Source organism: Falco naumanni, chromosome 9 (assembly GCF_017639655.2).
Source record: "Falco naumanni isolate bFalNau1 chromosome 9, bFalNau1.pat, whole genome shotgun sequence".
Lineage (NCBI taxonomy): Eukaryota > Metazoa > Chordata > Aves > Falconiformes > Falconidae > Falco > Falco naumanni.
In genome coordinates this window covers 5,942,468-5,957,359 of record NC_054062.1, presented here as the reverse complement: position 1 = coordinate 5,957,359, position 14,892 = coordinate 5,942,468, and the positions used below count along the sequence as shown (strand labels likewise).

General features: G+C 65.7%; 1 protein-coding gene across 2 annotated transcripts; it reads right to left on the bottom strand.

Moving 5' to 3' along the window:
- Window positions 1-8,997: 8,997 nt before the first annotated feature.
- On the bottom strand, window positions 8,998-14,177 carry RNF208 (ring finger protein 208). 2 transcript variants are annotated; one of them, XM_040607492.1, is made up of 2 exons: window positions 13,418-14,177; window positions 8,998-12,034 (listed from the first exon to the last, which is right to left on the bottom strand). In XM_040607492.1, exon 2 carries the CDS (start codon window positions 11,309-11,311, stop codon window positions 10,514-10,516), a length of 798 nt encoding a protein of 265 aa, XP_040463426.1. In that variant the 5' UTR covers window positions 11,312-12,034; window positions 13,418-14,177; the 3' UTR covers window positions 8,998-10,513. The 2 variants fall into 2 exon arrangements, with proteins under 2 accessions (XP_040463426.1, XP_040463427.1); XM_040607493.1 differs by lacking the exon at window positions 13,418-14,177 and adding an exon at window positions 13,028-13,164.
- Between the last annotated feature and the right edge of the window lie 715 nt (window positions 14,178-14,892).

Genomic DNA, 14,892 nt, shown 5'->3' with positions numbered 1-14,892 from the left:
TCCACTTCTGGCATCGTCCTTGGGCCGCGATTATCCCAGCCAAAACAGGGGCCTGGCAAAGGGGCTGGATTTACGGAACCAGCCCTTCCCTGATGGCTGCAGGGCCATGGTGGGCAGGGGGAACCTGTCCCCTGGGGGTGTGGGTTTGGTGTGGTTAAAGCCTGGCTCCCCGTGCCCACGCTGTGCCAGAGCAGAGGTGGGCAGTCTGGCGTGGGATGCCGCTGACTGACTCCTGCATGAGACCAAGCTGCTGTTCCGTGTGCTCCAGCTCCTGGGGTGCTCGTGCTGGGTGAGCCGCACCTGTGGGCACTGCTAGAGCAGCAGCATTGGCAGCAGCCGTTGTTTGTGGTAGGACCTAGAGGAAGTGAGCTGTTGCATGGGAGTCTCTCCACCCTGGCATTAGTCAGCGGCAGCAGCGCCTGCTGCAGGAGGCCGGCCTGACAGACCTGTTCCCCCTGTCTCCAGTGGCTGAGGCCAGTGGGGATGGGTGCAGTAAGGAAGTTTCCATCCCTCTGTCTCTGCTGCCAGCTCATCTTCCTGAGCCTGCCCCATGCAAAAGTCTGTGCTCCCCGAGTGCCAGTTCCTATTGAGTTATCCCATTCCCTGAGCACCTTCTCTGCTGGACCTGTCCTCACCTCATCCCAGGAGCCGTTTCCAGCTGGGCCAGGGGGGTGGGCAGCCTCCAGTGCTTTCCCTGGCAGCCTTGGGAACATCTGCCCTCCCAGCCATTCTGGTGCCCCAGTGGGGCTGGTGCCACCACCTTCCTCGCCTGGTTCGATGAACTCTGTGCTGCTGTGTAAACAGCAATTAGGGCCCAGGGCATGAATCAGCTGAGGACAGTCCCTGAGAGCAGGCTGGGACAGCGGTGCCACACCACGTCTGTGACCCAGTCACCCTCCCACACGCCACATCATGGGGTCCTGCATGGGCGAGTGTGCCCCAGGGCATTGCTCGAGCTATGGCACCACAGTGAGTGGGAATGGGGTGCTTCTCCGGTCTCCCAACCCTGCTGCTTTGCCAGTGCTGCCGTGCTGTGAGGAGCTGTTGCACTTGCAGACCCTGGCTGGGCTGAGTGTCCCCGGGGCCAGTGGAGGGCCAGCGCAGAGCTGCTGCAGGGCAGTCATCGCACTGGTGCCACTGTTCCCTCCCGGGGGAACACAGCTGTGTTCTTCCTTCCAAGCCCTACAAGCTGCTTGCAGAGCATAGCAAGGCGAGGTGACCCGGGACAGGGATAGACCTGGGGGACAGGGATGAGCTGGCCACGGGGGGCTGTCCTGGGGCAGCACAGGACCCATGCTGGTGTGCTGTACTGGGTGTGAGCTGGGCGGCTGGATCGGGGCAGCACAGGACCCATGCCGGCGCGCTATACTGGGTGTGAGCTGGGCGGCTGGACTGGGCCAGGGCAGGGCACATGCCATGCCCCATGGGTAGCGGTCTGGGGAGCACTAGCCACCGAGGTGGCTCCACTTTTGCTGGGCGAGGAGAAGAGGCGGCCGTGGGCCCAGCTCCTCCCCGGCTCTTGCGGGAGCTGATTGGCGCAGGCATGGCTGCCTGCCCCGGGCTGCCTGCATTTGGGCCGCTTCCAGAAGCTGACAAACCAGACTGGTTAGAGCCAGGCTCAGTCCCAGCCCTGCCTGGCCCACGGCAGGCAGCAGCTGCCTGCACCCCTCGCTGGCGCAGCAGGCAGCACCTGGCAGCGACCAGCTCATTGCCCTCTCCTCTGGACCGTGGTGGGTCAGTACTGTGTCGGCGCTGGGGAGGAGGAAGAAGAGGAGGAGGAAGTGGCTGTTGGATGCTCACGGTGATGCCCCTCTTGGGATGGCGTATCGGTGAGGGTGATGGGGACACGCCCCACTTCAGGGGCTCCTGACCCGTTGGTCTGGGAGGGCACCCCAAGCTGTGCTGGAGGGATGACGGGACTCTGTGCAGACGCTGCTGCCTTTAAACCCTTCTGGCAGCCGTGCTGAAGGCCGCCTCCTGCCCTGGAGCAGCGCCCACATCCTGCACCCAGCCCTGAGGGGACTCAGGGGGGTGGCAGGTGAGGGAGGTGGCGGTGGGGCAGCTGCCCCCATGGAGCTGGCAGTGGGCGAGGAGGCAGAGCCTGGACCCCAGCCGGTGCAGGCAGCCGGTGGGGAAGGCTGTGCCAGGCAGCAGGATGAGAGCGACACTGCGGGGTCGGGGGGCCCTGGGGAGCCGCCCCTGCTCTGCGGAGAGGCACCCACCACTGCCTGGGGATGCTGGAACCCGCCGCCGTCAGAGGACACAACGGAGTCGCTCCTGCCTGGGCATGACGAACCACCTGCCCAAGGTGCCTCCCTACCTGCGGGGCAGGACCCTCCCGCTGCTGCCGCCACCAGCCCCATCCTGCCCCATGGGGGGAGCCTAGCGCCATGGCAGGGGTCGCCCAGCCTGGAAAGCGCCTCCAGCTCCATCCTGAGCTTCTCCGGCGAGGAAGAGGAGACATCGAGCGATGAGGCGGTGGCAGCAGCAGAGCCGTGCCACACGCTGGCAGGCAGCGAGGACGAGTGCCCCATCTGCACGGAGCCCTACGATGAGCAGCGGCACAAACTGGCCCTGCTCAACTGCAACCACGGGCTGTGCCACGCCTGCCTGCGTGCCATCATGGACACGGCCACCGGCGCCGAGTTCGGCCGCGTGCGCTGCCCCATCTGCCGCCAGAAGACACCCATGCTGGAGTGGGAGATCTGCAAGCTGCAAGAGGAGCTGCTCCTGCTGCACGTTCAGCCTGGCTCCACTGATGCCCTGGCCACCCCCCGGCCCCCCGCCCTGCCACCCCGGCGCCCAGGCCTTGCCGGTGCCCTCGAGCATCGCTTCCAGGTGCGCTTCCACACCAGCCGCATGTTCGGGTGCCTGCCCTGTGTCCGGTACCCACCCTGCCTCATCCGCGGGCTGGGGCGGCTGGAGCACCGCTGCCGCTGCTGCTACCTCCTGGTGCTGGCACTGCTGCTGGCAGCCGAAATGCTCAGCCTGCTCCTCATCTTCCTTCCCATCGTCCTGATGGTGCTGCTCTTCCTCATCCTCGATAAGTAGTGCTGGGTCCATGCTTGCAGTCTGGGCCATGCGTGAGGAGAGGAGTCCTGCTCCTGCATTGCCCCTGGGGCTGCTGCTGGGTGGTGATGCCAGCCTGGGAGCAAGCCTGTGAGCCCAGGGGCCTGGGATACTCCGGCGCTGCCAGTGAGCCTGCAGCAGTTGAGGCAGCGGAGGAGCTGCAGTGGGCAGCTGAGGGAGGTGACCCCAAAGCTGGGCATTGCCTGCACCCCACCGGACACTGGGTGACACATCACTGCAGCAGTGAAGGGGCCGATGGCACGGGAGCCCTTCCTGCACCGTGGGCATGTCTCTGGTGGGGGGCTGGGAACCGGAGGGTCGCCGCAGGCAGAGCGGGGCTGTGCTGTGAGCTGCGCTGCACACCCCTGGGACAGACAGACTGGGGTTCCCCAGCGTGGAGTGAAAATACGACTCGCATTTGTACCATGACTGTGTCCAGCTGAGTTCACTGCTTGGTCCAGGCCGAGCATGTCCGCTTGTGGTCCAGCGGTGACGCAAGGAGGGGACGAGGTCAGGCAGTGGTCCCCAAGCCCCCACTGCAACACCTCCCAGCCCCAGCTGAGTGGTGCCAGCCCGTGCTCATGCCTTGCGCTTCGTGGCGATAAGAGAGCAAACACGGCTCGGTCCCCTGCAGCCTGGTGCTGGCAGCCAGCTCCAGCGGGGCACCACAGGTGAGGAGCCCCCGGAGAGTGCGGCACTGGGGCTGTGCCCACGGGACCTGCCCACGGCTGCTGGGGAGCAGGGCCAGCGGCAGGAGTGTCTAGGTGGTGAGCGGGGTGTGGGCTCTGCTTCGGACTTGGCAGCCGATCTCTCGCAGGGGCAGTGTCCCAGCCAGGCGATGCCCAGGCCAGGGCACAGCTCCTCCACTCCCCGACACCACAGAGCACTGGGCTGGCAGCTGCTTATCGGGGTCATCTGCACCCCGAGGGGCAGGAGATGCGGATGGCTCCAGGCTTCCAGCCACCTTTGGGCTGGCAGTGGGTGGCAGGGGGGTGTCAGAGCCCCGCAATCCTCCTAAGATCCCACCGTGGGGGGGTCGGTCTTCTGCGGTGCCGGCACCCATCTTTGCAGCCTGGAGCATGCTGCTCCTTATTTATCACTGTCAGGCTCCTCTCAGCGCCCTGCAAAGCTCTACGCAGACCCCATGCTGGATCGTCCCCCTGTGCTGTCTCCCCTCTCGACCCCCACCCTGCCCGTCCCTGCCGAGGGGCTGGTGGCTGGCACCACCGTGCCCCGTCCTCCTGCCCAGCCATGCCGGGGTTGTGCAACCGGCTGCACGTTCTGGCTTTGCTCTTCTTCCCCAGAAACCTGCTGTGGGCAGCTCCCGCTGCGGGGGCCAGCCAGGTGCCACCCCTCCCCATCCCCCTCCCCCTGCCAAGGGAGCCAGGTTGGTGGGGAGCGAGTGCCTGCTCCCTGCCTGCACAGCCCTGCAGGAACCCCTGCCCTTCTGCCCACAGCGGCACAGATCTGGGCCCTGGGCTTTGCCGCGGTGCTCGGGCTACTCTCAGCATCCGTCGTGACGTGCATCGCTGGGCTACTCTCAACATCTGTCATGACATGCATTGCTGGGCTACTCTCAGCATCAGCACTACCTTGCATTGCTCCAGCGAAGCACAGAGGCAGCGGTAGGAGCAGCACCCCGAAACAGGTCAGACTGGGAGGCAGAGGCAGGTGGTTCCCCACCCCCACCCCAGCCCCCAGTGCACCAAGGAATATTTATTTATACCAAATGGAGCAGGTCCGTCAGGAGAACAGCCAGCTCAGCCCTGGCTGGGGGCATTTTTGACTAGATGGGGCCTGCAGGGAGAGGGGGGCTCAAACACCCAGGGGGGCCCCGCCACCACATGGGAGGCCTGGCACGTGTCCCTGCTCTACATTACATGGGGGGTGTAATGGGCTTTTGGGCAAACCAGGCTAGATCTGTCGCCGTGGGGACACGACAGAGCACGATGCACCCTCCAGCGCATCCGCGCTGCCCTCACCGGGCAGCCTGCACCTCTGGGCGCTGAAAGCTGGAGAAGGGCACCTAAATCACCCCAGGGATGGGGTCCCTCAGGAGGGCTGCGGTGTGGGACCAAGCCCGTGGGTGATGCAGAGCCTGGTGCTGCCCGCAGACCATGCAGGCAGGGCTGGCCCACGGGAGCCTGGCTGCAGCGTCCGCTCACAAGGACTCGGTTATATTTAGCGCACTGAGATAGCAGCGAGCAGCCCGGCGTGCTGGGGCCGGGGGCGGCGTGCCGAGAGCCATGGGAGGCTGTGGCAGTGCTCTGGCTGCAGGGCACCATCCCCCAGCCCAGCCCCCCCAAAGTCCTCCGCAGAGCCCCATACATGCACCCTCTGATCTCTTGCAGTCCCCCTTGTACCCCTACTAAGCACTATGCGCCCCCAGCAGCTGTATGTACCCTGCCCCCCTGTGCACATCCCAGTGCAGACCCCAGCACCCTCCTACAGCCCTCCCATGTACCCCAGCCTCACCACACACCCCCCATGCAGCCCTCAGCTGCCTTCTAACCAGCCGTCCCATCTCTCCTCTGCTACCCTCTCCCCCCTCTCCCCTTCCCCCCAGGGATTCCAGCACAGCCCCCCAAATCCACCCCATCTCCTCCTGCCCCCCCTCGCAGTCCTCCCTGTCCCCTCCCACAAGCCCCTGACACGCCATTGCACCCCAAATGCTTCATCATATCTCCCAGCTGCTGGCACCCCGGCGGGGAATGGTGGTGGTGTCCCCACACCAGTGACGCGGCTGTCCCCATCCCTGCAGGGACCTGCCCACTCGGGGCACTGCGGGGCCGTATCTCTCTCCTGGCTTCTCCTGATGAAGCCCAGTGGGTCCCTGGTGCTGGTCCCCAGCCATGCCTGGGTGGCAGTTAGGACATGCACCGAACGTGCCCAGTCTCACCTGCCTGGGCAGGCAAGGGTTGGGGGTCAGGGTCAGGGGGTTGAGGTGTCGGGGCCCCATCCAGCTCTGGTCAGAGGCATCCCCACCCTTTTGCACCTCAAACAGCAGCAGCATCTTCCCTTCCCTGCTCAGCCCCCACGCTGGGGACATGCCTGCACTGTTCCCATCCTGCACCTGTGAGAGTGAGGAAGGAGGGACAGCAGCCAGGGGGGTGGCATGGTGAGTGAGGCACTGGGAGCAACTCCTGTGCCAGAAACCCGGCCTTGAACGTGGAGCTGAGAACGGAGCAGGAGCAGGTGCCTGTGCCTGCAGGCAGCCCTCGCCTGGATTTAACCCCACAAAAGTTCCCAAGCTCAGCAGTCCCTCCCCATCCGCGGGGCCAGCGCTGCTCTGGGGACCTGTCACAGCCTCCTGGGCTCGGTGCCACAGCACATTAACTTCTGGTGCGGGGTTGCACCTCGTTGTGAAAGCTGGGCGCTGGCAGAAGCCGTTGCAAGCAGCTTCCTCTCTGCTGAAACGGCTGTTTCGAGTGCGTGACCGCCCCAGGTCGAGGTTTCAAGGCTGCATGTCCCCAGGCAGGGCACAGCCCTGATTCTCAGCCACCTCCTTCCCAGCTTGGCATGGTGCTGCTGCACAGCCCAGACAGCCTTTGGCCCCTGCCCTGGGAATGGATCTTCCACCCTTTCTGTGCCACTGGGGAACCAGTCCTGGTGTGCAGCCGTGTAGGGTGGTGGGCAGGATGGGGACCAGTGGAGTCACACACATGGGAACCGACCTCGGCACTGCCCAGGGCTGCCCACCCACCACTGGCAGGAGTGCAGAGCTGCCCCTGGCCTGGCACAACCGCTGGCACCCACCGGCCGGGCTGTGGGAGCGGGTTTTGAGGAGAACGGCTGGGAAGCGTGGTTCCCTGAACCCGTGCCAAAGGCTGATCCTAAACCAGCAGAGAGCTGCCTATTCCTGGCCCTTCCCACATCTGAAATGAGGGCGTTTGGGGAAGGCTCCAGGAGCCACTTAACTCCCCAAGTCCCCCCTCCCATCACGGGCCAGTCTGCACATTGGGGGACCCCAGAGCTTCATCCCAGCCTGGGACAGACATTACATCAAGGAGGAGATTTTACAGCCAGCTCATCTGGGAACATCTGTGAGCATCTTTGCTCACGTGTGGCCAAATCTGCTCCCATGGTGATACCCTGGCCGTGTTTAAGCAGGCGGTGGGACACAGAGTGCTTTGAAAACCCAGACTGGATGCATGAACCTTGGTGTGGCCACTGCAGCCATGGAAGCACTTCAGAGCTTGGGATGCCAGGGTGAGTTTGAAAGACTTTTAATTCACCTGCAGCTGCAAGGCAAGGGCTGACATTGCACCACCGTCCCTGTCCCCCCACAGCACACCTGGGGCCCCTCTTCCCGCAAGCGCTCCTTCGAGGTTAATAGGGCTGGAGAAATGGGCTCTCACCCAGCACTTACTCCTGAAAGGCCCCGTTTCATCCTTAATTGCAACTAGAAATCAAATTAGCAGTTTTAAATTTACTCTGTGCCCAAGAGGAACCACGAGAAGGGGGCGGGGGGGGGGGGGCGGGGCGGGGAGGAAGGACACGCTGTACCCTTTGTTGTTACATAATAAAAAGGGTAAAATCCTGCAAAATTGCTGCCACCTCTGCCTTGGCTGGCCCACTGCTTTGATGACTTTGGGGCCCCGCAGATGGAGATGCTTCTCCTGGATTCAGGATTAGCCTTTGAGGTGATGGAGATGCGCATCCCAGATTTGGAACTGCCTCAGCTTCCCCCAGCAGCCACGTCATCAGGCTTACTGGGGGGGATGCTGTGACCACCAGCAGCCTCCAGCACTGCTTCTAGGGCTGCATGTGCCCCCCACACTCACAAAGGGTGGTGAGGATGCGGGTGCAGGGCCAGGGAGCCCAGTCATGGCTGCTGCACACTTGGGGCTGGGGGTGGCACTGGCTGCATTGCTGATGCCATAATTCAGTGCCCATGCGTTGGGATGTGGTTTTGTTTTCCAGGCATAGAACCCGCCTACCGGGGGGGAACCAGCAGCCAAGGGCAAGGGGTCTGCAGCCACCTCACACCCACTGCACCCCACAGCAGGGTGGCTGCCCCTGGTGCTCGGCTGTGAGCCAGGGACATGCCAGTGCTTTGGAAGCAGCTGCTGCATGGTGGCCCACAGCAGAGGGCATAGACAGCTGCTGCTCCCAGAGAAAGGAAATTTGGGGGCCAGCACTGGGCCAGTGGGGCTGTGCCCGCACAGAAAGCCTCAGCGTGTGCACACACACACCCTCTGGCATGCACACGTGTATGCACGCACCAGCCTGTGTGTACAACTTACACCCTGGGGAACCGTTGCCCCAGGAGCATCCTCCCATCTGCTTTTGCTGCGAATTTCTGCCTCTCCCAGCTGGATAGCTGCTATCATGGTGACCATGGGGTCCATTCGGTGCCAGCAGTGGGTGCCCTCCACTGATGTTTTTCAGTGCTGCTGAGTGTATGCCAGGCCCCAGGGCAGCCCCCATGTGCCACCGGTGCAGATGGATGGTGCAGAGGGCTGCATGGCAGGGCCCCTGGGTGCAGCTGCCTCGCTGGAGTGGGGCAGAGGGAGCTCAGCGCTGCCCGTGTCCCTGCCCAGCTCCCATTGCCCACAGGTGCCACCTGGACCAGTCTGACAAATCCTCCCCCCAGTATACCACGTCACCTGGGGAGGAATGGGGCACACAGTGGGCCTTTAAGAGCCCTTGGTGTAGCTGGAGACTGCTTGCCAAGGTGGGCAGGGTACCCCCATGGTGCCCAGCCATGTGCAGTGGCACCAGGGACTGGGCAGGGAAGGGACACAACTGCATCAGGGCCAAGAGCAGGTTGGAGGAGGTGGTGTCAGTCCAGGGGAAAGCCATTCCTCTGGGTATCTCCCCTGCACCTTGCCCCATGGACCAAGCGGGCCCAGGGTGCAGCACCCCGGATGGTGTGCATCCCACTCCTGCCCACAGCGACACGCCCCCCGAGACGCTGGCTCACCATTCGTTCCAATATAATCTTTATTGGGGAGACTGATGGGGGTTAGAACAAGGCCGGGTATAAAACATGATCATCGTCACAACCAGCAGCGGGAGGCATTGGCAGAGCAACACAGAAACGGTATCGGCCCCCATTCTCCACTGGCAGCGGGGTGGTACCCAGGGCTGCGCTGGTGGTATCAGCTGCTCCTGCTCCCTTGGGGTGGCCGGGGGGATGGTTCGGCCTCTCTCCCTGGATGGATGCTGGGCTTCGGCCAGGGCCAGGGCTGCTCTGTCCTCCGGAGTGTGGGGCTCTGCAGGGCCCCTCTGGCTCGCCCAGCCCTGGTGCCCTGGGACTGAGCGGTGTGTGCCCCTGGTGCTGCAGCCGTGCTGGGTTGTGGTGCTCAGCCCCACAGGAGCACCCGCAAATTATGGCTTTTTCTTTATTTTTTTAGGTTTTTTTTTTTTTGCTTTTTTGGCAGCAAGCTTACCCCTCCAGCTGCCCTGGAGAAGGCAAGACTGTGCACAGGAGGCTGCTGCCCTGCCAGCCCCTCCACACACGGTGTCAGAACAGAGGTGCTGCTCCAAGGAAGGGACCATGGGCCGAAGCCAGACCTCTGCCCCCCTGCCCAGCCCAATTCCCCCCGCTGGAGCTGGTAATTTGGGGTACCGGACCCCATGCTGCTCCCCTGAGCCATCCCACAGGGCATCGGTGCAGGGCCCCAGGCGGAGCGGCAGAGAACAGGCAGAGCTCAATGCCTTTGTGAACATGTAGCGGCCTGGGATGGGGCGGCCGGGGACAGATGGGGAAAAAACAAGAATCCTCCAAAACGAGGATAAAGTGGAGCTTTCCTCAAGGGCCTGCGGAGGAAACGGGCCGCATGTCTGCTTGCAACCGAGGGGCCAGTGTGGTGGCTTGGTGTGGCTACAACGACTCGGGCGCATGGCGGCTTGGCCGGTGAGATGAAAGCTTTGGCAAATAACTTACAGAGAAGAGGGGTGGGGGGGCAGCTGGAGACCTGTCCTCGCCTCCCATGCCGGCTGGGCACCCTAGCGTGGCACCGTGCACCTCCAGGGCTCCTTGTGCTGCCAGTGGCAGCTGCAGTGTGATGGGGAGGGTGTCACTTCGGTCAGGACCCAACGTCCACTCTTGGGAGCCATGGGGAGAGAGGAGGGAGAAGGCGCCCAGCGAAGGAGCACGACGAGATGCTTGACGCACAGCAGGGTCACCCGCCGCAGGACCAGGGGAAGCCGGAGCCCCTGGATGCGCTGGTAGATGTGCTTCCCATCCCAGTGTCCCTCTCCCTGGGTACCACCAGGGTGGGTGTAGGGGGCTGCCACCAGGTCCCAGTGTCCCCTTCTTCCCCTGCCAGTGCTGGCAAAGACGCAGGTCCTACATCCTTGGCCACGGCGAGCATCAGAGCATCCCCGGGCTGTGCCACTGGCAAAGAAGGGACTAGGGACTGGCTGCAGTGCTGGGCCGCCCGCTCCCACCCGCCGGCCGTCCCGCTGCCAGGAGGTGCAGGCAGGGGCGCGGGGCTCACATGATGGTGCAGGAAGACAGCGGGTTTCGGATGTGGCAGGTGCAGGCAGCCCCGCAGTACTGGCGAAAGGTCTGGTAGCAGCTGCGGTCGGTGTCGCTGCTCCACTGGACGGGGTTGGCAGTCAGCGCCTCGGCCGGCAGTCTGTTGAGGATACTGGTGTTGACGGCCAGCGCCGCCAGCCCATAGTCGGTGAAGAGGACGGTCTCCCGCTTGCAGGTGGGGCAGGAGATGAACTTGTACTTGGGGCAGGACTCGTAGAGGATCTGCAGGCACTCCTCGCACACTGAGTGGAGGCAGGAGAGGATGCGGGGCCGCTTGTTGGTGAAGTTGTACATGTGGCCGCAGGTGGGGCACTCGAGGGGCTCGCAGGGCGTCGAGGGGTGCAGCACGTACTGGTTGACGATCACCTCGTCCGACGGCGGCTGCCGGTGGTAGCAGACCTCTGAGCTGCCTTTCCGCTGGCTCTGGTACCCACGTTCTCGCCGCGGCAGGGGGGGAGTCCGGGGCAGCGGCAGGGGTCCAGGGGTGGCATCCAAGGCAGGGATGTCCCCGCATGCCTGGTTGACGATGATCTCGGACTCAGAGGGCCATGCACGCTTGGCCACGAGGGGCGGCTCGCGGCGTGGGGCCGGCGTGTAGCGTGGCTGCGAGGCCTGCAGCTCCGAAAACTTCTCTGGGTGAATGATTTTCATCGCCTCCATTTTAATGATGACCTGTTGCCCTTTCAGACACGACATGAGTATCGTTTTCACATTACTGTCCACTGCTCTGGGGTCTCCGAGGGACGCCTGCATGAGGCTAAAACATGCCAGCAGCCTGCTGAGCTTTCAATCTCGGTCTGGCTGCGGAGCAGGAGCATGGGGAGCAGCTGCTGGCATGGGAGAGCATCCTGGGAAGATGGGGCAGCACCACGGATCCTGCACCCCTCTTCTCCGGCCAGCCCCACAGGTGCTGGGTGCAAGGCCAGGGCAGGCAGGGGAAGGCAAGGCTCACAGCGGTATCCTGCCTGCCTTGGAGGATGCTCTTCAGCGGGTGATCAAAGTGCCAGCTCTCCGCAGTGCCTTGCTGGGATGTTAATGTGACATTGGCGGTCACTTGACAGCCCCCAGCTTCGTCTTCACTGGCACTTCCCACACCGGATCAGCTCCAGTCAGGAATGGTAAACTGGGGGTAAACTGGGGACCCACGGGTGCTGCTCAGGGCAGGAGAGTGTGGTGGGGGTCTCGCAGGAACCAGAGGCAGCCCCCACCTCACCTTGGTCCCCGCCTCCGCCCAGCCTTTGTTCCTGTTTACTTGCTGTGGATCCTCGTGGTGCTGAAGAATGTGTTTGCAAATTCCTTTGCTCTGACTTCCCGGCTCTCCCACTTGCCGTCACTGTCACCGGCAGCTCCCACGGGGCAGGGGCTCAGGGAGCATCCTGTGCCGGAGGGCAGCTCACCTTGGCTGCTGTGGGGGCTGCCACGTGTCTTCTCCCCTCCGTCCCTGGCGCCTCTGGCCCCAGCTCAGCTTCGTGCTTGCTGGAAATGAAAAGCAAGAGGGGGTTGGATCCAAGGCTCTTCAGGGATCTACCGGCTGCCAGCGCTCCCTCGGGATGTGTGCCTGCCTGCATCCCGGCAATTTGGCAACTGAGCCCTTGCAGGTCCTGTCCATCCACCCGCATGCTGGGCCAGGACAAGTGGGAGCAGGCAGGTATTTCCCCCCAGGCACCTCCTCCGAAGCCCCAAGCTGGGGTCACGGGTTCCCCCTCTGCCCTGGGGGCTGGCAGGGCAGGTCCTCCTGTGCCCCGCTGTGATGCAGGGTCCCTCCCGGGGGGGCTCCCTCACCGACCTGCCGCTGCTCAGGGTTTTCTCGCACGTTTAGCCCCTCCTCTGCTCAGTGGATCTATTTTTACCTCCATCGCTTGCTCCTGATCTGTCCCTGCTATTATCCCTCCCTCCAGCTTCCTCTCCCCCTTCCCAGCTCTCTGCCCTTGTCCCGGGGCTGCTGGAGAGGACGGGCACCGTTTTGGGGGCAGGAGATGGGGGGCTGGCAGCCAGCCCGTGGCCATTTTCTCCCTCAGCAGCCCCGGCGACAGCCTGTCTCTCCTCTGAGAAGGGCGAAGGCGCTCTCCTCCATCACACTGCAAATCCTGTTAGAGGGATGCCTGCTCCTGACGAGCGCTGCCAGGCCTGACGGAGGGGGCCCGAGGGGGCCATCTGGTTGCAGCAGCAGCCCTTGGGGACAGCGAGAGGCCGCGGGGGGTTCCCCCCTGGATGCCCAAGCGCCGTGGGGGGCTGGATCCCTGCCTGACCCCAGCGGGGGCATCCCTGGGGGCCATGCCCTGGCAGCAGTGGGGTCCTGCAAGCATCACGCTATGCCTGCCACGGGGAGGGAGGCCTCGTGTCCTGCAAACCCCATCACGGGCCCATATCCTGCACCCTGCGCCCCATGAGCAGCGTGTCCCGCCCCCCCTCCCCGCACGTAGCAGCAGCCCCGGGGGCTCTGCCCGCAGGTCTCCCGCAGACACTCACCCGCAGCGCGCCGACGGGCACAGCGATGCGTGCGGCCGGGCAGCCGCCCCACGCAGCCACCGCGCTTCCACGCTCACGCCGTCACACCCCGCCATGCACAGCCCTGGCGCAGCACCCCGCCGTGCCCCGCATCCCCGGAACCCCTGGGGCGACAGAGCCCTCCCAGCACCTCACACCCCCCACCCCACCCAGCACCCAGCTCCCGACGACCTCCCACCGCAATCCCCCGCCCCACGCCGCGCTGGCAGCCCCGCGGTGCACACACGTGTGCACACCCGCACACCCGCCCGCACACACTCGCACGCACCATCTCACGCCCGCGCCTGCGCGCCCGCAGGGTGATGCCCCCCGGGCAGCCCGGCCAAAAGGACGGTCGCTGCCAGCCCTTACCTACATCGGCCCGCCGTGCGCGGGCGGGGGTCCCGGGCCGGCCGCGTCCCCCGTTCAAGCCTCCGGCCCCGCCTGCTGCGGCCCCGGTGCCGGTTTGGAGGCCCGACCGGGTAAAGGTTATCTGAAAGGCAGAGGGATGCAGGCGCTGCCCGTGCCCGGTGCCGGCTCCCCAAGGATGCTGCCGCGTCTTCGCCGCCGCTCCCGGTCGGGCCGTGGCTCCCGGCCGCGCTTCCCACGGCCCCGCCGCCCCCTTAGGCGGCTGTCCCGGCGGCGCGGGGGGGGAGCCGGGCACAAAGGCAGGGGCTGGCGGCGCCGGGCTCTCGCCGGCTCCTCCGGCTCCGGATGCTCCGCGGGGACCAGCTGCGGGGGGGAGGCGGCAGGTAGCGGCGCTGCCGCCGCCGGGGAGGCACCTCCCGCCCGCCCCGCCGCTCCGCTCGCCCTCCCCCGGCTCCCCCCGCCGCCTCCGCCGGCCGCCGAGCCCCCGCGCCGCGCCGGGCTGATGCAACACTCCCCGGCCGACGGCGCAGGCTGGCCGGGCTCGGGGGGCTGCGGCTCGGCCCCCTGCCCCGCTCCGGCAGGTGCAGGCGGGCAGGCTCCGTCCCCGCTGTCCCGCGGGGCTCGGCGGGCGCGGGCGCTGCCTGCGCGCTCCCGCTCCGCTGCCGCCCGGCGCCCGCAGTGCCGCCGCAGTGGTGCAGCCGGCTCACATTTCCCTCGCTCAGCAGCGCCGGGGCCCGCCGGCCGCACCGCCCGCCGCCCCGCACACCCCCCACCGCACAGCCCCCCCCCGCTCCGCACGGCCCCCCCCGCCCCGCACACACCCCCCACCGCACACACACCCCGCCCCGCACCCCCCTCGCACCCCCCCTGCCCCGCACATCACCCCTCTCGCACATCCCTCCTGCCTCGCACGCACCCCCTGCTCCGCACATCACCCCCCTCGCACCCCCCCTGCTCCGCGCATCCCCCCTGCCCCACACACACCCCGTGCTCCACACGATCCCCCTCCGCACAATCCCCCCACCCACACAACCCCCCTGCCCTGCACTCCCCCGCTCCGTACATCACCCCCCCTCGCACACACCCCCTGCTCCGCACACCCCCCCTGCCCCGCACACCCCCTCCCGCACAGCCCCCCCCGCACAGTTTCCTGCCCCGCACACCCCCCATGCCCCGCACAATCCCCCCGCTGCACAATCCCCCCATGCACACAACCCCCCTCCCGCCCCCCCCCGCCCCCCCCCCCTCGCTCCCTCACCCCGCCGCCCCAGCGGGTCCCTGCGGGGGGGTTTCGGAGGGGCCTGCAGTGACTCAGCATCCGCTGGAAATGGCTCCGCGGCGCTGGCTGGGGAGCAGGCGATGCTGCTGGGGGGGGGCGGGGGGCAGCGGTTCTGGGGGCAGCAGCAGGGAGCATGTGGCAGTGGGGAGAGGGGCCCCTGCCAGCAGCCCCCACAGCTTTAGGGGCTGGGAAAAGGCTG